This window comes from Sus scrofa, chromosome 8, assembly GCF_054392235.1.
Source record: "Sus scrofa isolate SSC_HxYL_T2T_F1_AM1 chromosome 8, Sscrofa_HxYL_maternal_Yorkshire_Landrace_v2.0, whole genome shotgun sequence".
Classification (NCBI taxonomy): Eukaryota; Metazoa; Chordata; class Mammalia; order Artiodactyla; family Suidae; genus Sus; species Sus scrofa.
This window is the reverse complement of record NC_139390.1, coordinates 48,212,284-48,237,008: the sequence shown is the minus strand read 5'-3', so window position 1 is coordinate 48,237,008 and position 24,725 is coordinate 48,212,284. Positions and strand designations below refer to the sequence as shown.

The 24,725-nt window shown below is 41.3% G+C and overlaps 1 protein-coding gene across 3 annotated transcripts in view; it reads right to left on the bottom strand.

Annotated features, from left to right (window-relative positions):
- Positions 1–24,725, bottom strand: part of ETFDH (electron transfer flavoprotein dehydrogenase) — a 47,284-nt gene that overhangs the window by 3,908 nt on the left and 18,651 nt on the right. The window contains 9 exon segments of one of the 3 annotated variants that reach the window (NM_001444510.1): positions 550–718; positions 3,755–3,898; positions 5,339–5,479; positions 6,912–7,058; positions 12,435–12,512; positions 15,326–15,444; positions 16,109–16,190; positions 17,549–17,778; positions 18,197–18,337. In NM_001444510.1, the coding sequence (NP_001431439.1) occupies positions 550–718; positions 3,755–3,898; positions 5,339–5,479; positions 6,912–7,058; positions 12,435–12,512; positions 15,326–15,444; positions 16,109–16,190; positions 17,549–17,778; positions 18,197–18,337 (1,251 nt within the window). 3 annotated transcript variants of the gene reach the window in all.

Here is a 24,725-nt window from a genome sequence, read left to right as displayed (position 1 = left end):
TGTGCGTGCGTGTGTCGTGTGTTGTACGTGTGTTTGTGTGTGTGTGGTGTGTGTATGTGTCTGTGTTTTGTGTGGGTGTGTGGTGTGTGTGCGCGTATTTACTGGGCTGCAGTGCTGGCCATGCCTCCCCGGCAGTACCAGGGTCCTGAGGAGCCCTGAGCTTGCAGGCCTGCTAAGGCAAGGGCTGTAGGAAGGCACTGTGGAGCCTTTGGCCCAAATGGCTGTGTGGGAGGAAAGGGCCCGTGAGGACGCACAGTTCATCAGGTTGAACTCAATTCTAGGGAGGTGGGGCATGAAACAGAGAATGGCCAAAAGTCTGACACTGAGTGGTCACGTAGCTTTCTTTGTCCAACACACATCTCAATGCTTTGTGTAAAGACTGTGTGTTTTTTAATGCTCAATGAAGTAAACATAGAGACCACCATGATATTTAACTGTATTTATTTCCATCCTCTAACCACACACTGAATGTATGTTTAAATGGCTTCTTTTTAAATGTCCCAGTGAAGAACCCAACAATTTTCTAGAGTCTAAGTAGAAAATTCTTACCTATTGTCTTCGATTGGAGATTTTCACTAGTTAGTTGATTGAAAATAGATTCTGCTGCCAAAATTCCACTTTTCATTGCTGTGTGGGTCCCTTTGATCTTGGGAACATTCATGAAACCAGGGCTGCACCCAATCAGTAAGCCCCCAGGAAAAGTGAGTTTTGGTATAGACTGAGGAGATGAAAACAATCAAAGTGCATCTGTTAGTTCAAATTGAATAAAACCGAATACTCCAAATTATAACCTCTTTTAAAGCTGTAGGGAAAAATAGAAAAAAAATACATAAAAGGGAATACAGTGAAGGGAAAAATCAGAGCAAGGGCAGTTTTCCCCTCTCCACTAAAAATGCAGATCAGAACTACTACTCTTTTTCTATTAAGACTATTTCCGCCTCCCTCCCCATGACTTACCTACATAGCACAGATTTAAGACTGGAGCATTAACATTTAAATAAAAGTTTTATTTATGCATATCCATGTCATAATTAAAAACAGCCCTAAACCTGAATGGCTATTATCTAAATTATGATCTTTTATATGCATTCTGGGTGACACATGGTTTACAAAGGATGTTACCCTTTGTTTTACTGTGATATCTAGGGATGGAAACCTAGGTCCTAACCATGGCATCACCCACAATTAACTACTGCCTTAAATAACATTTTAATTAACCCAAGAATACGTTGAATTTCCAAAATAAGTATCAAGACGGTTGTTTGGGCCTCAGTATACATTTCTGATGAAAGACAAGGTAACGTAGCAGCTAAATTATAAACTGTTTGCACAGCCAAATGTACTGTCATCCCTAACCTGAAAAGGGAGAGAGAGAGCCAGGGGAGCTGCTCTTTCCTTCTGTACTTTTTCTCCTCTGGAGGCTTCCTAGAGTAAGCCATGGGTCTTTGCTGAGGAAAGGGCTGATGGTGCTGAGGGACTCAGAGGAGAGGGGGTCGACAGGAGACGGCTGCCATGGCGAGGGGGCCATGGCTGCCATGGCGAGGGGGCCATGGCTGCCATGGCGAGGGGGCCATGGCTGCCATGGCGAGGGGGCCATGGCTGCCATGGCGAGGGGGCCATGGCTGCCATGGCGAGGGGGCCATGGCTGCCATGGCGAGGGGGCCATGGCTGCCATGGCGAGGGGGCCATGGCCACACACAGCTCACCATCCCTTAAGTGTTCTAAGTGAGGGGGAGGTGGGAGACGCTAAGGCGGTGTGGCAGCAGGAGTGCCGGCAAAAGAAGGGTCGGGGCCCAGGCCCTTTCTCAGGACACATGGGGAATGAGTGTCCTGTGGTTCTTAGACCAAACTCACTATCAGAACCACCAGGCTAAAGGAGCAAGGAATCAGGATCACGGAGTTGACAACAGGGAACAAGGGCTTTCTGGAATGCTACGAGCTGAAAACAAAGGGAACGGTTAGGCACCTGGAAAACAACAATGCTCTTCTCAAATAAATGATTGCCTTGCTAATCCCAAATCTGGTTCAAGAACCAGAAGACGAGGAGTTTCCCGGTGGCCTAGGAGTTAAGGATCTGGCGTTGTCACGGCTGTAGTGCAGGTTCTATCCCTGGCCTGCGAACTTCCTCATGCCATGGATGTGCTCCCACCGCCCTCCACAAAAAGGAACCAGAAGACTGAAGTTTAATAAAAGGACAAGAATTGCTAGCACAGATTCTTTCAAATGGGTGCCTAAGTTCTAAGAATAAGAATGTGATGGCTCACAGGGAAAATGTGTGTTTTCCAGTTCTGGGGGAATCCCACCTGCATGGGCAGTGTTACTGGAAGCCAGGCATCTTGGTAAGGAACTAGGGAGCAAGGAAACAGTGCACTGAGAAATGCTGCATCCTGTGACATCCGTTAAACTGGGCTAAATGATTAGAAACCCACCAGGAAAGGTGAGTTTGGTACAGACTGAAGAAAGGGAAATAAAAAGTCATGCAAAATTTGTTAGCTCAAAATAAAATTGAATGTTCTGAATTTTTGCCTCTTAAGGGTCTTCAAAAACTTAATGGAAGTACGTTTCTGAGTCTTTGACTAATTAAATCAGAAAATTGAAGTAAAAAGTGTGTGTGTGTGTGGAGGGTCACCTCTTCCTGCTGATCTAAAGATCATCTGAGACACTGAGGCACACAAGGCAGGTGCTGTAAATATAAATCTATGTGCTACAGAATATACAGAAGCCTGTACACTATAAATTGGAAAGTAGAATTCTGCTGGCAGTAGGTATTATGCGCATTACCCAAAAGAGCTTAATGAGCTTGAACATATGCAATTTAATAAATATTACTGCAAATGAATATTCTAGAAACAAAAACAACCCCAAGGGAGGTAACCCCATAGCAACTTAGAGACAGTGTTATTTTAAGGTTCCAGTGATTACATTTACAATTTAGCCATGATTTTACGAATTATTGTTGGAGTAACAATGTATTTAGAACTTCACTTTAAAGGTTGTCAACCTTTCTCCCCAATTTCCTATGATCTGTTGCTTACACAACAGTTTAAAAAGATACCCAATTTCTAAAATAGTTCTGCATTCTTAGAATATTAGAGAGAGATGGGATCATCTTTATTTTATATGATCAGAGAAGTTAAACAACTCAACCAAATGATTTGGTGTAAGTTTTAGAGCTGATTTTTAGATCATTTTACCTGTTTAATACTATTTCCACAACAGTACTACTAGCTTTTATCATAGCCATCTCAGTCTTATTTCATTGTTTAATTAGTAGGTAACAATAAATTAACTGCATTGGATAGGATTTATTTTGAAAATACACCAACGTAGGACAATTAAGGGTAAAAACTTAACAAAAGCCACCTGAAGGGCATGGATGTTAATGGGTAGTCAAAATTATCTTTGCTGAAAACTACATTTGTCCTTGAATTTCCTGGCAGCTAAGGAATAAAGGAAAATACTTTGGATCACATAGTTTAAATTTTCTGGTTAAAAACCAGCCTCCCCAATCAACAAAAAAAAAGCCCATGAATTTGTCTCTAGAAATCAATACATCCTTAAAACAAAATTCATGATGTAATTTGTTGAACTCTGGTTATGGTACAGTTTTATAAATACCAGGGTGCTCTGCTTATTAGATATTTAAATTTTTTCTTTGAGATAATGTAACAGCTTTAGATAAAGAATAGAAGATTAGGTTTCAACGATGAACTGATAGCACAGAAATAAGGAATAATAAAGTGGGAACTGTCACCTGAAAGCCACCTTCGTTGAGGGCTCTTGCTCCATATGCAATCCTTTTACCACCTTCCAATGTTGGCTTGATGCTGGGGTGGTGTTTCCACCTCTGGAACTCTCTAAATGGACTTAGGTATGGATTTTGATAGTCTAGACCAACCTGAAAATTTTCAATTTAAATTAGACACTTATTTCAAATTATATCAAGCTAACGTGAGTAATATTTATCAGAAAACATGTACACTAAATTTCTTGTACTGAAAGTACTTGGAGAAGTGTATGCAGTCACCCAAATTTAAATAAATAACTGAATAAATCTGTTTGGAATAAAAATACCACATGTTTGTAAACTGGCAAAACTTAAAAAATTTAGAGCATATTAATAAATCATTGTGCTTTGTAAATCAAGGTCCGAATCAGAAAAATATTTGTAGGTAAGTGTCTTGCATTATGTTTCTACAGAAGGAGCTGTAATAATTTGTTATTCATTTATCGATACCAAATGCAAATAAACTCTTAAGTTCTATGTAGTACTACTGATGCAAAAGGAAGAAACAGAAGGTAATCATATTTAAAAAAAGGGGGCAAAGAATATTGGAGGTTATATTTTACATGGCATCATCAAAATGCTGAAATTAATAATCAAACTTTTTTTTGCCTTGAAAAGATTGTCACTGTAAAAATTAAAGGCATGCACTGAACACACTAATAATGCATAAATTTAACAATGTGTCATATACAAGTCTCATGATGACATTAAACTGTAAAGCTGCCACCAGCCGTAAGGCGCACAAACTCATATTATTGTTTCATTCCTTGTAGTTTTCAAGATGTAATTTACTGCAGAGATGTAAGTGACCAAAAGGGAGAAAAGGCTCTTGGTTTAAAAAGTTACAGGTTCAGGAGTTCTCATTGTGGCTCAGTGGTTAACAAACCTGACTAGTATCCATGAGGATGTGAGTTTGATCCCTGGCCTTGCTAAGGGGGTTAAGGATCCAGCATTGCTGTGAGCTGTGGTGTAGGTCACTCAGATCCCTTGTTGCTATGGCTGTGGCGTAGGCCAGCGGCTAGAGTGCCGAATCAACCCCTAGCCTGGGAACTTCCATATGCCACAGGTGCGGCCCTAAAAAGCCAAAAAAAAAAAAAAAAAAGTTATAGGTTCAGAGCCAGTACTGGCTGCATTGGCAGTGTGGCAGGCCACAGGACAGGCTTTTAAAAGAGTCAAGGCAGGATTGGGCATGTCTCCTGCCTCTGTCACTTTCATGGGTGTGTTTGGGTAACCATGTAACTTGTTTGGACTTCAGTTTTCCCATCAGTAAAATAAGGACAAACTGACTTCAGAGGATTTTTATGGAACAGAGTTCTCAGGGAAGGATCTAGCACAGTGCCTGTCATACAGCAGATACTGCTAGCAAAGCTGCCTGTGCTAAAGCAGACTAATGTCTATAACAGCCAGAAGCACTTGACATGTGGACAGACTCAGCTTTAAATGAGAGGCATCAGACACTCTCCAGATTCAAAAGCCTGGTTTTGTAACAACTAGTTTTGTAACACCAATCACTCCCACAGTGGGACTTTCCATACTGGGCGTATAACTTACCACAAAGCCAAGAGCTAAGAGAGGTTCCCCTTCATTGAGATGGTAGAGGAAAGAGCCACCATAAGTGTGTCTGTCCAGGGGCCAGCCCACAGTGTGATCCACTCTCCCAGGCTTCCACTTCTTCTCATCAATAACCCATAGCTAAAAAAAAGGTCCTAGAGTATTATTTAAATGTTTTGTCACTTCAATGTATAAAATTTGCTAAGTTTTGTCTTATTTATGAAAGCTACAATGGAAAAGCTGTAGTAAGAGAAACACAAAAAAGGTACTTCATATATCCCAGAAAAGGACATCAAATGTATCAGGATGAATTGGAGGAAAGTTATGAACTGTTTAAGATGTTAATTAGATTCTCCAATTGGTAAGGCATTTACTCATTCACGTAGTTATAGGAAACGCCACTGAAGAGATGACAGAATCTCCTGGGTCCTGGTTAAGGAGCTACATACCTTGATCCAGGTGGTGCTCTCACAGGTGTGCTCACCTTATAAAAATGATCTGGGCCCTGCACTTCAGGGCTGCGACTTTACAGGACAGGTGTTATTCTTCAGTAAAAAAGCTTACCCTCTCCTGCACTATCCTCTCTCCGACTGAAGGAAACTGACTATTCTATTCTCAGGTAAGTTTTAAATTTTAAACAACAATTTCCATATGAAATATTATCTAAAAATCTGATATTATGCACCATCACATAGTATTATGCACAATCTACCAAAACAATTAGGCCCTTTTTCACAACATAATTAATCTAATTATATAGAATTTAAACTTTTCTGAGCTTTACCCTAAAGAAAATTTAAACAAAAGCGCTATAATGAAACTTTTACACCAATAAACCTGAGGTTTGGGAAAACAGACTAGAAATTGTATAAACTGAGAAAATACACAACACTTAGCCTAATTAAATTTTAGGCTTCAGATCAATATACTATGGTTGAGTGTATATTTCATAAACTAAATTATCTTTGCATTATAATTTTGAGTAACTAATTCTTGTAGGATGTGGTTATCTAATAATCAGCATATGGATTAACGGGTCAAGTCCTATCAGGCAGATGGCATTACACTGAAAAAAAAATCACTGTTACAAGTATTTTCAAATTTAAGACATTTCAATCAACATTTGAAAAATAATTAGAACATGCAGATAAAATTTAAATAGAGGAATCTGATTAGTCATATTTCTAGCCCCTTGAAAAACATCCCAAATATTTTCAGTCATTATGAACATTTCAAGTCATTGAAACATATAACAACTGGAGTGAGTTCCTGTCATGGCTCAGCAGTAACGAACTTGACTAGTATCCATGAGGATGCAGGTTCAAATCCCTGGCCTTGCTCAGTGGGTTAAGGATCTCAGCTGTGGTGTAGGCCAGCAGCTACAGCTCCCATTCAACCCCTAGCCTGGGAACTTGTATATGTCGCGGGTGCAGCCCTAAAAAGACAAAAAATACATACATATACATCTACATAACAACTGAAAAGTTAAATCAGTATTATAAACTACATGACAATACAAATGAATGTAAGCTTCATCTTTCAAAATTCAGATTCCAACACCAAAGCTAGGTACCTCCTTTAGCCCGATCCCGTAGGTCTGGGGCTCACAGTTGGCCCTCAGGTCAAACTTCTTGTACAGCTGCTTGGCCAGGTGTCCGTGGCAGCCTTCTGCAAAAATTGTGACTTTGGCATGTAGTTCCAGCCCTCTCTCAAATGTTGTCTAAGAAATAAAAACATGTTAAACTGCAACTGTGATGATCTACAGAACATTCAGTCTGGGTAGCTTTGAACTGAACTATCATCCAGGTAAAAAAGAAATGGTGCAAATACATAATATCAGGAATAAAACTAAGTACTATTGTAAGTAGAATTTAATTTTTTCTTTTTTTTCTTCCCTTTTGTCTCTTCTAGGGCCCTACCCATGGCATATGGAGATTCCCAGGCTAGGGGTCTAATCGGAGCTGCAGCCACAGCCACAGGAACACGGGATCTGAGCCACATCTGTGACCTACACCACAGCTCACGGCAACGTCGGATTGTTAACCCACTGAGTGAGGCCAGGGCTCGAACCCGCAACATTATAGTTCCTAGTCGGATTCATTAACCACTGAGCCACAACAGGAACTCCCTTTATTTATTTACTTATTTTTTTACTTCACAAGTACTTGACTGCATGGTTAAGTTTGTAAGAATTAAAAAAAAAACAACAACTAAAGTATGCTCATCCCCACCCCCCCAGTTATTCACAAATGAATATCCAGTGAGAAGTGAAGGGGGAAGGATGGCATGGGTGAGGGTCAAGTGTGTTGTGACAGAGGGTGACCAGACTTGTGGTGGTCACCACTGTCCAGTGCACACAGATGTTGAATGATAATGCCAGATACCTGAAACTTAGATAAGCAAAAACATTTTTTAAAGTGAAAGGCAATTTCCCCACTGTTCGACTTTTTAGTCCCACGGTTTAAAGCAAAAAACACTATTGATAGCTTTCTTGAGTCAAGTCAGAAAATTTCCATGAAAAAAAACTACAAAGAGTCTATTTGCATCCTTCTAACGCAAACAGGATCATAATATACTCTTCGGCTGCTTGCTTTTTTCATTTTAATTTTGTTCTCTATTGCTGGATATATATTGTAAAACTTAGATGTTTTTTTCCTAGGGAAAAACAAAACTACAATCAAAGTATTAATTGCTCTTTTTAGCACTTATCTCTGACACTGGGTTGCCACTGAAAAAAGGAATACAGAATAAGAAGGAAAATCTCTCATGAAATACATATTTCCCGATATTTCTCCATTTGTTTTTTTTTTTTTTTTTGCTTTCTAGCGCTGCACTGGTGGCATATGGAAGTTCCCAGGCTAGGGTAGAATTGGAGCTGCAGCTGCCAGCCTACATCACAGCCATAGCAACTTGGGATCTGAGACGAGTCTGTGACCTGCACCACGGCTCATGGAAACACCAGATTCCCAACCCACTGAACGGGGCCAGGGATGGGACCGGCATCCCCATAGGTACTCATCGGGTTCATTACCACTGAACCACAATGGGAACTCCACACACCTATTTTTACTTTATTAGATATTTTTAGACTGCTGTCCCCAAAGCCTGAAGCAATTAATACTTCCACCTGCAGCATATACGAAGGCCCTTTCCCTATACCCAGCCAGTGACAGACACACCTGTTCCTTTTATGGTTTTGCTAAGTATAGGGTTAACTCACTGCTATTTTAAATTGCATTTTCCTGACTACGGTTTTCATCATCTTTTTCTTTTTGATTCAAGATACAGTAACTCATGCCTCCAGTGTGAAAGGTTCTCTGCTAGGCGCTGGGGATACAGAGGTGAGCAAAAGAGGTACATCCCTTCTCCTTAGGCAAGCCACAGAGGCTGTTCAATAAGTACAATGTGACCTAGTCCTGCGGGCAGAGCACAGGGTACTGGGACGGGGGAAGCAAAGGGAGATATCTGGGCTGGGTGAAGAGGAAAGGCCTCTCTGAGATGACGCTGAGGCCGTGGACTTTGGAGAAATCTCGAAATACCTCCTTACGGTTAGCAGTTGCCTGGGTCTGCTCTTCTGTGAATTGCCACTTTTTTCATTTTTCTTTTTAGGGCTGCACCTGCAACATATAGAGGTTCCCAAGCTAGGGGTCGAATCAGAGCTGTAGCTGCTGGCCTATGCCACAGCCACAGCAATGCAGGATCCGAGCTGTGTCTGTAACCTGCACCATGGCTCATGGCAACACTGAATCCTTAACCCACTAAGCGAGGCCAGGGATCGAACCCATGTCCTCATGGATATTAGTTGGGTTCATTACCACTGAGCCACAGTGGGATTTTTTAAAAACTGTTTTAAGAAATCAATAGAGGAGTTCCCGTCGTGGCACAGTGGTTAACGAATCCGACTAGGAACCATGAGGTTGTGGGTTCGATGCTTGGCCTTGTTCAGTGGGTTAAGGATCCAGCGTTGCTGTGAGCTGTGGTGTAGGTTGCAGACTCGGCTCGGATCCCACGTTGCTGTGGCTCTGGCGTAGGCTGGCAGCTACAGCTCCGATTAGACCCCAAGCCTGGGAACCTCCATATGCTGCGGGAGTGGCCCAAGAAATGGCAAAAAGACAAAAAATAAATAAACTATTGCATCTCAAATGTCCATAAAAAAAAAAAAAAACAATAGAATCTTTAAAAAAAAAAATGAAGGTCCACGAGTTCCCTTTGTGGCTCAGTGGTAACGAACCTAACTAGCACCCACGAGGATGTGGGTTCGATCCCTGGCCTTGCTCAGTGGGTTAAGGATCCAGCGTTGCCTCGAGCTGTAGTGTAGGTTACAGATGAGGCTAGGATCTAGCATTGCTGTGTCTGTGGCTGTGGTGTAGGCCAGCAACTGTATCTCCAATTCGACCCCTAGCCTGGGAACTTTCATATGCCACAGGTGCAGCCTTAAAAAGCAAAATGAAGGCCCAACTCTATCTGCTTCCTGGTAGACATGCACTTTTCCCAGCACCACTTATAAAACAATTCAATCTTGATGAACTCAAATGCTCCCTAGTACATTTCTGCTGCTTCTTAGAGACAACATGCCCCTCAGTGTTCAAGGGGCAGGCCCTGGGACCACGCTGCCCATGTTCCAATCCCAGCCTCACTGCCTGACAGCCATCTGACCCTGGGCAGTCAACCTCTGAAACGTAAAATCTCCAAATCAGAATTCTTACAGTAAGGTGCCCAGTAGACCTAAGATTAGAGCTAATGAATAAGCAATAGGACACATGATTCTAGGACATGGCGGGGAGGTGCTTCAAGCCCTGCACCTGTATATTCCAAGGACAGGGAGAAGACGAAGGGCCTGCAAAGGTGGCAGAAGGGGCCTGAGACACACAAGGAAAACAAGAGGAGGTGGTGTGAATGGCCAAGTCCAGATGGCCTTTCAGAAAACTGAGCACTGACTGGGCAGGTGGAGGCATCTGACCCACAAGAGTGGGCAGTGAACTGGCAGGAGGGGCCCTGGTGCCAGGCTAGGGGGGAGCAGAGAGCAGAGCACACAGGATCCATCCTTGGTCCTCCCACTCCAAACCTGTCCTACCAAAGTAATTTTTTGAAAACTTAAGATTCTGGTGTTCACGTGACCAACACTCCACTGTACCCATCTGTGCTTCTATATTTTCACAAATACAATATATAAAATATAAATGTTTTTACAACCATAAGGTACAAAACACAAAAATATACACTTGAACAAATATCATGACAACACACACACAAAGAAATATGAGAATAGGAGGATTTGGGGGTTTTGATTTTGTTGTAATGTTAAAAATAGAAACTTTAAAGAATAAACATACAATTTATAATTAAATGATTCTAATACAGAAAAGAATAGCTTTTCCGCAACACTGTAAAGAATATAGGAAGAATAATAATCTTTTATATTACTGAGTCCCCCTAAAACCAGGTTTCCTTCCTGAGTTTATGGTTAATTTCTCTATCCAGGATGGTGTTCCCTTTTTGTCCCTGTGACCTCAATCCTGTGCTAACTCAATACTAATCAAGCAGAGTCAGATAACTACAACTGCTATCATTGGTGATAGGGTTCACGTAGGGATGCTGCTAGGACAGATGTGATCATTAAACACAGGCTCAGGTGGCTTCTCCAGGGCAGGACGAGCTCACAGACTTCTGGGCTAGGGAATCATAAACCAGAGATGTTCTGACTCCCAAACTAGAGCAAGAAATGTCACAGAAGTATCATGAGATGATGATTAATCCCAGCTTCTTTATTCTTGCGCTTTAAAACACCTTCAGCTCAAAGACCAGGCTGGAGTGAATCCGAGGCTTGTCTCCCAGGCCCTTGCTGGGGGCCCTGTGGTAGATGCTGACTATGCTGCAAATGCCTGCTCTGAGTTTGGCTTTCTGTGCTGCAGGTGCACATTATGAGAAACAGGATTGAAAACAGTTGTCTGAAAACCTGGCTGTGTGTCAGAATCCCTGGGGGCTTGTTAAAAAGAAGCTTCCTGGGCCCTGTTACAGGACCCTGGTGTGGCCAGTCAAGACACCAGGACAGAATAGCGAAACAGCTGGGATGAGAGAGCTTTGCTACCTGCTTGTCTCTAAGCAAGAAGGAGGGAGGAGACCAGACTAGATGTCCACTTGTGTTCTAGAATGGCCGAGGGAAGGACATACTAGGAGCTGACAAATTTTTGCTGGGGGCCTGACATTACCTGGCACTATGCTAGCATGGGAGTGACCCTCAACAGTCGCTGCTTTCATGGAGCTTCTAATTTAGTTGAGGAATGAAGGCAATAAACAAACACACATGAATAAAAAAGTTAATTGACCAAAGTATTTTGTTCTTGGTCTTGCAAGAAAGCAAGTTATTTTCTTCCTGGTCCTTTCCAAGGAACTCACAGGGTGTGAGATCCATGTCTTAAGAGCTCTTCGTTGACAAATTCGAAAATACAAGTTGTGAAAACGAGAAGGTCATCTAGGCTTATTTTGAATGAAAGGAAGATGATCAGTTTTATACTTACCAAAGATGTCAAAATCCTGTCAAAGACTTGACTGGCATTACTGATGGTAATGGTGCAAAATAGTGCACTGTGGAGGTGGTTGAGCAGTTGACCAGTGACCATCATGTGTTTTCTGACTCTCTCTGAACTGGCTGTAACGTCTTACTGAGTCCCTTGTTAGTTAATGAGTGAAATAAAATCCTTGACATGTTTGCTTTATATTTGTAGCAGTGATGTTTTATTTTTTAGGAAAATCATTCTTTTTTCTGCCATGCCTATGGTGTGGGAAAGCTCCCAGGCCAGGGACTGAACCCTTGCCACAACAGCAACCTGAGCCATTGCAGTGACAATGCCAGATCCTTAACCAGCTCTACCAGAGGAGAACTCCAAGAAAATTATTCTTAAGCACGTTATATCTACTTGCCTAAATTATGTTTTAGTTCAAACATGTTTCTAGATTTTTTAACAGTAAAATTTCATATTAATAATTATATTCTATCATGCAGGTAATTAATGTGCAATTTGTAGCAAGACTAAATTATCGAGTGTGAGGTTTTTTTTTTATTGTCGATTTGCTAAGCACCTATTAGCGCGTTTACCTTTGGTGCCCCATCCTTCTGTATCCCTACGTCGTTTGTAGCGATGCCTTTCACACTACCATCTTCATGAAAAAGGATCTAGAATGAAAACATTTCATCATCACTTCAGGACTCATAATTGCCTTGAAAAGAAGTGGCAATTTGCCTACGGTTTTTCAGAAGGTAAACTTGTTCTCTAGATAATAGAGATACAAACTTAAGAATGTTTGGGCAAAAAAGGAGACATGCTTTTAAGGTGCTTCCTTCAAGATACAACAGAACACAGCTCAAAAAGCTGGAAATGAAGGAAATGCCCCAACCCTGGAAGAGGAATAGGAGCAGCTGCTACAGAGGGCACTGAAGAAGCCAGAAAGATTCCACAGGAGACCCTCTGCCAAGTCTAGAGGTCAAAATGCACAGAGAACCTGGAGTCAGGGCCCATGGCAGACGAGGACCACCACATAGCGGGGACAAGGATAGTGTCAGGAAAGCCTCTGTCCTCGGTGAGCTGAGACTCAAAACCAAACAAAACAGTGAGGGGCTAAAGATAAGAAATAATTCTCTCTCTTACTTGGTTTCTGTTTCCTCTAGAGGAAAACACTCTTTGGATAGGAAAGAATTGTACATGAAACCCTCACAGTAGGAAGCAGCAGGTGGAAAGGCCAAACAAGAAGGAACAACAATGGAGACATGGGGATGATTCCATAAAATAAATCCACAGTAGGATGTGGCCGTGACCTAGACCTATAGCCTCAGAGCAAAAAAACTGAGGAGGAGGGAGGTGTCAGGGCTATTAAAGTGTGTGTGTGTGTACTTGAGCATACACACTCAAAAAATAAAACCCATGGATGCTACAAATCACCTACACGTGTGACTTTGACACTGATTCAAGAACAGTTAATGGGAGATGTGCAAACCCAAATGCATACGTATGAACTGGGAAAACAGAATTAGTAGCAGCAGGTATAGCACAGGGACCCATGTGATTCAGGTGATTTGTGCCCTGTAAGGGTAAAAAACAAAGTTTCTGAATTTTCCCTGGTGCCTCAAACAAGTGAACTCTCTCTCCCATCCAGATTCTTTCATAATTTCCTTTAGAAAACTAAACTGTAAACCCTTTCTTGGTCTTAGATACTTGGGATTCATGCTCAAAGCAAAGCTAGACTACAGCCAGATCTGCATCTCAGCAATGTCTTTCCTAGGGCCTGGGAGACACGTGTGAAACATGTCGAGGACACTGTCCCGTCTCCCTGTCTCTGCAGGAGTCAGGACTGCACACCTGGCTCCGAGGTGTCACTTCCCACTTACAAAACAGACACAGGAAACTTTAGTTTTCCTTTGGATAAAGACAATTAATGTGTATGTAATAGACTGTATCTGCCTGGCTACGTAAAAGGGCTAGATTTCTTTCTGTCTTGGCAACCTCCTTAGCAGACGGCCTGTAATATACATTGCAGTCTTGGTTTAATGCTCATTTAATAATAAAACTGTTTCACTCTTTATAATCTGTAGAGGTGATTTTTCCGGGTGGGCAGGAGATTTTATTTTTAACAATATCCCCAACAATACTTAGTGAGAATCTACAGAATGATGTGGCTGCCAAAATAGTTAGTGAAAGAACAGTTGCTAGAATGAAGCAGGTTAACAGCCCTTCTGTATACCAGGTATGAAGTAGTTTACTCATTCTGGGTGCCACTTAGATAGGGGATAAAAAAGGGAATGCATTCGGAGGAGGGCAATGAGAGAGAATATACCAAAGGAACTCAAGATGTGTGTGTGTGTGTGTTTGCACGCGCACGCGTGCACACAACATGGTGGTTGTAAGAAAGGAGAATACTGAACCTGGGAAAGAGGAAATGACAGGGATGGAGTAGGCACAGGTAGTTGCAGAAGTCCCAGTAAGGGACCATAGATAGAGAGGGAAACGTAGGGGACTTTGGGAGATCATGGTTAAGTTAATAACTGTTCAAGAGGGGCATCAGAACAGGCAGGCTTGCTTGACTAGTGGAGGTGAGAGAATTGCCTCAGGTCACTGAGTGGGGGATGGGATGAAGCCTGCTTTCAGGTTCAGACCAGGGTCCGGAGTTTGTGTCCCACTCTTCTGCTAATTTGAATAAGCACCATGACTGGATACCAAGGAGGAGCTACTACTGGAAAAAGCTGTCTTTTCCCATCCCCACCCCCGTAGCCCACCTGATCCTTGGGGCAGAGCCTCCCTGTCTGCCCTCTTGCATCTCTCATAAGCGTCCTATCTTAAGTCTCTTTCTTGCCTATCACTTTGTCTCTTGCTGAATTCCTTCTACTGTGGAGGCATAAAGAACCTGAACTTCAGTAAGTCCAGACACCGGATGAGTGATTCAAATTTAAAGCTGTGGGTTTAAGCTCCAATCTGGGTTTTAGACTGGGTTCAAGTCCCAATCTGTGTTTTGGCTGGGTTTGAGTCCCAGCTTGTGATTTCAAGTCCCAGTCTGGGTTTAGGCTGGGTTCAGACCAATAATGCTGTCAGTTTTAGCAACACCAGAGTGAAGGCGGGGAAGGAGAACAAGGTGTAATGACTGTTGGAGAGCTGTCCTTGGAAGGGGGCACAGATTTGCTCTACCAGCTATAAAACAGTAAATAAACTGTTATTTAAGGAGGGAATAGTACCAACAATCCAAATGTTCCAAATGTCAGACTTTTGTCATCCTCGATGTCATAAGCTGCACAGTCACTCGATGTGGATACAGTACAAGGAATTCAAGACTCTCTGTATTAGATCTTGTTAGGATTTCTTCAAACTCTAAAATCCTACCTACAGCTTTTCTAAAACACCTATTTTTTTTTTTTTTTTTTTTACCTCTGTACCATTCTCGGTTCACACTGAAAAGACAGAGAGATGGCTTCCTGTAAACACAAAGGGCAGCTGCACCAACCTCTGCAGCAGCGTAGCCGGGGTACACTTCCACACCGAGGGCTTCTGCCTGCTCCCCCATCCAGCTCACCAGGTGTCCCAGGCGGACCACATAGTTGCCGTGGTTGTTCATCGGAAGACCTACAGACACATGCTTAATTTGCAAGTCTGACCTTTTAGTGGTAAAACATCTCAAAACCATAAACACTAAACTTAAAACTTCTAATCAATGTTTAGTTTCTATAGAAATATATGTAGTATCTTAACTCCAACTTCTTTTCTTTTCTTTTCTTTTCTTCCTTTTCTTTGATTTTTAGGGCCACATCCTCGTCATATGGAAGTTCCCAGGCTAGGGGTCGAATTGGAGATACAGGGGTCAGCCTACACTGCAGTCACAGCAACGCAAGATCCGAGCTGCGTCTGCGACCTACACCACAGCTCGGAACAACACCAGAACCTTAACCCACTGATCAAGGCCAGGGATCCTAGTCAGGTTCGTTACCAATGAGCCATAATGGGAACTCCTCAATTTATTTTCTAACAATTTTGGTCTGGCGTACAATTTATTACATTGAAAATAATGTTACAGAACTATTCTTGGCTGGCTTACAGGACTACCTGCATTCTTCTAGACCAGAAGCTGGGAGAACTGGGTGCTCCTCCTGCTTCCTTTCCACAAACTAGCTGTAAATTTCAGGTAAGTCTTAGTTTTTTCATCTTTGAAAGGAAGGGGTTTCACCAGGTAGAATGTAGTTCCTTCCAGCTGTGCAATTGCTTAGTGCTACAAATAGTTATCATTCCTTACCTGGAAGAATTGGCACAGGAATTCTGTATTTCTCTGTTAAAATCCCAAATCTATCTTCTGTGACAGGAGTGTTAAGTGGTGCCTGGAAACAAAAGAGGACAAGCAAAGGACGTTTATAGTTGATCTATATCTACAGAGAGGGTAAATCCAAACAAGAAAAGACTGTCAAAACAGAAAGGCGAGTATGCTCCTCACTTTTTTTTCACCACTTCATTTGGAAATGCTCTATCTCTTTGAGATGCATGGGAATCTTCCAGCCTTAATCCTAACCTCACTTCAGCTCCAGCCTCTCCTAGAAATGTGATCTTAAGCAGTCAGTCTCACCACCAGTCCTGGTGAGGTCACCCGCCTGGAGTCCCTGCCTGAAGGTGACAGAACCTGAAATAACCCTTCTGCTTGTGACTTCCGTGCCCCAGTCCCTTTCTGCCTGTTTAAAAACCCTTCCTCTTCTGCAGCTCTCTGGAGCCCCTTTCTCTTTGCTAGATGGGATACTGCCTGGTTCATGAGTCATTGAATAAAGCCAATTTGATCTTTACATTTGCTCAGCTGAATTTTGTTTTTTACATCTTTACAAAGTATATTCACAGATACTAGATATTCTAACCTTGAAGGTAAGAGGTGTAATATAATATAACCATAATACAGAAGAAACATCTGAGATATACAGAATATGAGATTTTAACCAAGGCCGTGCAAATTATGAGCACAGTAAAACTAGCTGTGGTTCTGTGTATCATGCCAGGGCCTTTTCTGCTTAGGTTATGAGAGGTCTTAATTATTAATGCATTTCTTTAGAAAATTAAATTATCTTCATTGGCTTTAGATAATGCAATGTCTCAGGAAAGTTACAGAATACTTTATTAAAAACAATGATATAAATATCTATGAATAAATTACAAAACAGCCTCAAAATCAAAATGCTCTATTTCAGTCAAAGATCTCAAAGAGATGGCATTCTTCTAAGCCCAGTACACAAATACAACATGTAAAAGGCATTAAATAAAAATGAGTATCTTAAAACTACAACTATATTTGATATGATTCAATATTGGGCCCTTTTTAAATAGAAACTTATATCTACAATTATCCTCTAAGAGACAGAATTATGTGAAAGTTTTCCATAATCCTTTGGGTTTTTTTTTGCTTTTTAGGGCCATAGCATGTGGAGGTTCCCAGGCTAGGGGTCAAGTTGGAGCCACAGCTGCCAGCCTACACCACAGCCACAGCAACTCAGGATCCAAGCCGCATCTGTGACCTACACCACAGCTGATGCAACGCCAGATGCTTAACTCACTGAGCAAAGTGAGGGATGGAACCCACATCCTCATGGATACTACTTGGGTTCTTTACCACTGAGCCACAATGGGAACTTCATCCATGACCTTTTAATTGGAACAGAGACAATAAAGGTTAGATCTGGTATACAAAAACATTTCATACTCCCTTCTCCTTCCAGTCTGGGAAAAGCTCTTCGAAAGCGCGTGGATCCAGGCAAGCTCCGGAGAGCGTGTGAGCCCCTATCTGAGCAGCCTTCTCCACCAGACACACACGGAGGTCCTTCTCATGCTGGGCCGCCAGCTGCTTCAGCCGGGTGGCTGCGGAGAGCCCTGCGGGGCCGGCACCCACTATCACTACATCAGCCTCCTCTGCGAACCTCTCCATGTTCACTCCTGGGAGCGAAGAGTGTTTAATAAAAGTGCATTAAGATTCTGGAATGACTATGACCTGATCACATCACAGGCTGGATTCCAAGTATCCGCCATCCTTTAGAGCAATTATTTATGGAAATCGCCCCTCTGCTCTGCATGAGAATTATACTAAGCATATTATTGTCTTAGTTGAATGTTTTCTTAGGCTCTCTTCGAGAACATATTTTATTTTAACTTCCACAAACCAACTTTCATTATTGAGACTTATTATTCTAAGTTTGCAAATATTTCCTTATCTAAATATTAATATGTAACAGATTTGGTAAAGTTGTATTATTAGATGATTTTACACTCTCATGAAAAATAAAATATTTACCCCCACGAAATGATACAAAGTATCTAGAGAAGTCTTAACAATTTTATGCAAATGAGTACTCACCTTCCCATCGCTTGTCCTGATCCCGGGGATAAATAGTGTAGTGGGTAGTAATTCGAGGCACTTTGGAAGTTGAGGACCATCTTGTAGCACACAGAGGTAGATAATTTTTCTTAATTTTTAAGGCATGAAAGCACTGATATGCTGTACAAAAATGATGATCATTATTTGGTTAGTTTTCTTCAGTGGATTGAAGAAAACTTTTTATATTATTATTATTATTTTTGCTTTTTAGGGCTGTACCCGCAGCATATGGAGGTTCCCAGGCTAGGGTCGAATTGGAGCTACAGCTGCCAGCCTATACCACAGCTACAGCAACACAGGATCCGAGCCGTGTCTACGACCTACACCACAGCTCATGGCAAGGCTGGATCCTTAACCCTCTCAGTGAGTCCAGGGATTGACCTGCAACCTCATGGTTCCTAGTCAGATTCATTCTGCCACAATGGGAACTCCAAAAAAACTTTTTTAAAGCAAAAAAAAAAAAAAAAAAAAAATCTGGGATTGGGTATCAGATCTGTTTTCTGCTTAGTGTTAAAGACTAAATTAATCAGCACTAAAACCTTAAACCAATCACTTAACTGCTGTAGATTTCAGCTTTCTCATCCAAAGAAACAAAAAGGGGACCAGGTGACCACTAGGGGCCTGTCTGGCCTGATTCTGTGAGTCCAGAGCTGCCTTCTGTTTGGTCATGAGTTTATCTTCTGGCCACACCAACAGTCAGCGGATCCTTAGGTCTATACTATGGAGCTATTAGTTGGGATACAAACTGAAACAGACTGTACTATTTCCTAGTGAACAGTTCAGTTAGCTTTTTTTCATAAAGCAAGTTTTCCAATGATAACATTTTAAAAGTATCTAATAAACTAATTTATTCAACTTGTCACAGGTCAAGCTTAACCTATAAATAGGATCATCATTTATCATTTAAACTGGATACCTTTGAGAGTTGATAAGGGGTAGCATTGATTACGCTGGGACAATGTGGGCAAACTGTGTTTCATGGTCAGCTTCCTTTTATATTGCTGACCCTCCCATATGGCAATATTTTCTGTAAATATTCTTTTAGTTAGTAAGTAGAATTTTATGGAAATAAAGAGAAGTATACAAAGATTTATCTGTGGTAGTGTTCATGAAACCTCTGCTGTCTTTTTTTTTTTTTTTTGGCCAAACAAGCAGTATGTGGAAGTTCCTAGGCCAGGGATCAAACCCATGCAACAGCAGTGACATGCTGGATCCTTAAGCCACTGAGCCATCAGGGAGCCCCAATCACTGCTGTCCTTAAACATCCCCCTCTATCTCCTCCCTTCCTCATCAGAAATCCAGCACATCACATGCCACGTGTCACAGCTCAGAAAGATAGAAGCAGTCAGGTGGGAACTTTCCTAATTCCTGGTAACAACTGCTGAGGCCATCTGCACTGTGTCCATCCTTGTTCAACCCCTTAGGTTATAACAGAGGGGATGTCTCTCCTCCTCCCTCAGTGTTCTCCTCCCACCTGGACCACCAGGCCTCCTTCCCACCAGCCAACCACCTATGTCATGATACCTTCCATCACTCTCTCCTCTATCTTCAGGTTCTCACTCACTTCTCTGCTGCTCTTCACCACTGTCACCCTTCCCATAATAAAAGAAGGACAGGGAATCCTCCCTTGGGAGCAGCTCCATATAAGAAATGATATTTGGAGCTACAAGAGTCTGTTATGGGAGAGGGGATAAAACAATCAAAGGAACAGAATAGAGTTCAGAAGTAGACAGAAGTAGACACACAGGGATTTGGTATATGACAAAGATGCCACTTCAAACCAGAAAGAAGATAGAGTTCCTCATTAAATGGTCAGAGATAGGTAGAAAGTCATTTGGAAAAAAGAATACCTCTCTCCTTACATCAAAGTGAATTCCATTTGATCAATTATTTTAAAAGAAAAAGTCACAGCATAAAGGATTATAGTGATAGACCGCAGAAACAGAACAGACACTTAAACCAGGTGATTAAGTTTAATATTACCAAGACACACCGATATCACAGACGTCTGACTTGATGTGATGGGAAGGGCTCTGTAGCTCTGTGGTGTATCTCTCCCAAACCCACAACTGGAGTTCAAGCATGAGCAATCACCAGACAAACTCAGATCAAGGGATGTCCTACAAAGTGCCTGACCAGGAATTCCCATCATGACTCAGCGGTAACAAGCCCAACTAGTATCCAGGTTTGATCCCTGGCCTTGCTCACTGGGTTAAGGATCTGGCATTGCCACAAGCTGTGTGTGGTGTAGGTTGCACACATGACTCAGATTCTGCATTGCCATGGCTGTGGTGTTTTGACCCCTAACCTGGGAATTTCCTTATGCCGTATGCTAGGCCCTAAAAAGGACCAAAAAAAAAAGTGCCTGACCAGTCCTCACTGATGGGGTCAAGGTCAAAAGAGACAAGAAAAGACAGCAGAAGTGCGGCAGTGAAGCAGACTTGACATGAGAGACATGACAACTGAAAGCCCTGGACTAGGTCCTGGAACAGAAAAAGGAACTCCGAATGAGAGTTGTATGGGAACTCTGTGCTATCTTAAAAAAAAAAAAAAAAAAAAAAAAAAGTGTATGTGTTTGTGACCTTGGATTAGGCAATGGTTTCTTAGCTACAGAGAAAATGTAAACTGTACTTCATCAAAATTAAAACATTTTGTCTTCAAAAGATACCATCAAAGGGAAAAAAAGAACTCACGGAAGGGGAGACTGTATCTATAAATCATACATCTGATAAGGGACTTTTATCTAACATGTATAAAGAACTCCTAATAATAAAAAGGCAAATAACCTGATTAAAAAACACACAGAAAATCTGAACAGATGTTTCCACAAAGCAGATAAACAAAGGGCCAATGAGCACACGGAAAGATGCTCAATATCATTAACCATAAGAGAAATACAAATCAAAACCACAATAAGATCCTACTTTATATCCACTGGGATGGTTATAATCAATAAGAGATCATAACCAGAACTGGTGAAAAGACAAGATGTTTCAGAAATTAAAAAAACAAAAAAAACAAAAAACAAGTATTGGTGAGGATGTGGAGAAACTGGAACCCACACACTGCTGGTGAGAATGTAAAACAGTGTATCCATTTTGGAAAACAATCTGGCAGTCCCTGAAAACGTTAAATATACAGTTTATAGTGTATGTTTATACTTCAGATAAAAGAAAACAAACTTGTACATGGATGTTCATAGGTGCATTATTCATAGCAGCCCCAAAGTAGAAACCACCCAAATGTCCATTAGGGAGTAGATAAATAAAAAGCAATATATCCATATAATGGAATAATATTCAGCAATAAAAAGAAATTAAGTAATGATATATGCTACAACATAGATAGATCTTAAAAACATGATGTTAAGTGAAAGAAGCCAGCTGCAAAATACCACATATTATATGATTCTATGTACAGGAAATATTCAGAACAGACTAACTTATAGAACACAAAATAGATTAGTTGTTGCCTAGGTCTGGAGGGGCTGGGGAGTGGTTGTTAATGGGGAGGAGATTTCTTTTTAGGATAATGACCAAAAAAATAGTACAAACATAAATACCGGTTTTTAGCTGTCTGTATTCCCCAGTAGATAGAATACTCCTAAAGTATTTGTCTTTTCCTTTTTGTATGCTAAATCCCAGTATTAGCCTACATATGCATAAATATTTGTTGACTACGAGTCCTTTTCATACTCTTCTTTATCAGGGTAATCATTTATGATTGACTCATGGTATTTTTATTTTTTATTTTTATTTATTTATTTATTTATTTTTTGTCTTTTTGCTATTTCTTTGGGCCGCTCCCACGGCATATGTAGGTTCCCAGGCTAGGGGTCGAATCGGAGCTGTAGCCACTGGTCTACGCCAGTGCCACAGCAACACGGGATCCGAGCCGCATTTGCGACCTACACCACAGCTCACGGCAACGCCGGATCATTAACCCACTGAGCAAGGGCAGGGACCGAACCAGCAACCTCATGGTTCCTAGTCGGATTCGTTAACCACTGTGCCACGATGGGAACTCCGACTCATGGTATTTTTAAATGGCTAATGTTCCTTTAGTGTAATTCTCTAGAAAAAGGTAAGCTAGAGTCATAAATCAGAAGGATTAGAAGGCCAACATGAAGGAATAAAAAGTCAAGCCATACACTGGAAGAAAATATATGTAAAACACATATCTGATAAAGGGCTGCTATCTGAAATATACAAAGAACTCACACAACTCGAGAAAATAGACAACTCAAAAATGGGCAAAAGATCTGGACACCTCACCAACAGAGATATCTGGATGGGAAACAAGCACAGGAAAAGATGCTGACCATCCTGTGTCATTAGGTAAGTGCAAATTAAAACAAGGAGACACCACTACACACCCATTAGAATGGCCAAAACCCAGCACAATGACAACCCCATTGTGCTGAGAGGACGTGGAGCAACAGGAGGCCTTATTCATGGCTGGTGGGAATGCAAAACCGGTATAGCCACTCTGAAAGACAGTCTGGCAGTTTCCTACAAAGCTAAACAGACTCCTAACGTAGGATGCAGCAACTGCAATTGTCCTCCTTGGCAGTTACCAAAGTGAGCTGGAAGTTAACATCCACACAAAACCCTCAGCCAAGCAATATGAATAAACTAGAGATCTGCTGGACAATGGTGTACCTACAGTCAACAATAAGGCACTTTTAAAATTTTGTCAAGAGTGCATATCTTATGTTGTATTCTTACCACAATGAAATACCGTATCTAGAATTATTTTAAAAATCTTTACATGAATGCTTATAGCATCTTTATTCATAATGATCAAAACTTGGAAGACGTCCTTCATGAGGTGAGTAAATAGAATGTGGTGCATCCATGCAGTGGAATAGCATTTGGTGTTAGAAAGAAAGGAGCTATTAGCCATGAAGACAAAGAGGAAATGCAAATGCATATTGAAAGGAACCAACCTGAAAATGCTACATGCTGTATGCTTCCAAATGAACAACAGCAGAAAGATGAGTGGGTGTCAGAGTTGAGGAACAGGGGGGAAGGGACTGTGCAGCACAGGGGACTGTGGGGCAGTGAGACTGTTCTGTGTGACACTGTAAGTAATGGCGGATGCTTGACATTACACATTTTCCTCCCTTCCTTTCACCTTTTAGGGCCTCACCCTCAGCATATGGAAGTTCCCAGGCTAGGGGTCAAATCAGAGCTACAGCTACTGGCTGACACAGCCACAGCAATGCCGGATCTCCAACCCAGTGAGGGAGCCCAGGGATCGAACCCACATCCTCATGACACTAGTCAGATTCATCTCCACTGCGCCACAACAGGAACTCCCTACACATTTCTTAAACCCATGGAATGCATAACACACAGTGTGAAATAATATAAACTATGGACTTTGACGATAATGTATCACTACTGGCTCCCCACTTGTGACAAACGTACTACACCAACACAGGATGTTAATGCGGACTGGGGTAAAGTTACATGGAAATTCTGTGTACTTTCCGCTCAACTTTGCTTTCAACCTAAAGCTGCTAAAAACATTATTTATTAACTGAAAACAAAGTAAACAAAAAAGTCAATATAGAGAAAGGCAGCGGTAAAGTTACAGGCTTTGGGGTCTGAGTTTGAATTCAGCAAGTTATTAACTCTCCCCACTCCATTAGCTCTCAGGTCTACAGTCAATCTTTGCCTTAGAAATACTATGATATAGGATCTATTGTGTCTTACACAAAGCAAGTGGCCAATACACTTTATTAACTGGATAGGTACAATTTTAACTGTCATCCAGGAATCTGCAAATCTCTGGTTTAATTTCCTGAAACTAATTCCTGGGTTATAGGGCAATAACAATGACACCTTCTCCAGTTTTTAATTTATCTCTTGTAATGAAGCATCTACCTGCACAGAAACAGGCTTCTAAATATGTAAAAACAAAGAATAAAGATCAACGAAGACTTTTGCGTGGATTTGGAATATGTTATGAAAATTTACATTTTCATGGACATACTGACCAGTTAGAAATTTTCAATTTTAATACCACATATTACCCTTGATAACCTTATGAGGTATTAGGGCATCTACAACCCCCATTTACAGCAGAGTTCAGATGACCCCAGCCAATCTTAGCCAAGCTCTGAGGCTACAATTGGATCTGAAATGATCTCTGGAGTAATGGAATCTGAGCTGTGTGGAAACATGTTGCTTTTTTTTTTTTCTGATTAAAAGGAGAGACACCAGCCTAGCAGAGGCTAATTTTTTAGCAACCAACTACATAATTAGTAATTAATATGTTTTGTTCTTTCCAATAAAATGATTTTTTAAGAAGTAAAAACCTGGCATCAGACAATAACTAAAGATGATGATGAATGCAGGAAGAAAAGAGATTTGAAATGACAAATCTAAAGCCTCTCAAACTTTAAAAATCTGTTTTCGATAATTACTCTTTTTTTTTTTTTTTCTTTTTATGGCTGTACCTTCGGCATAAAGAAACTCCTGGGTTAGGGGTTCATTTGGAA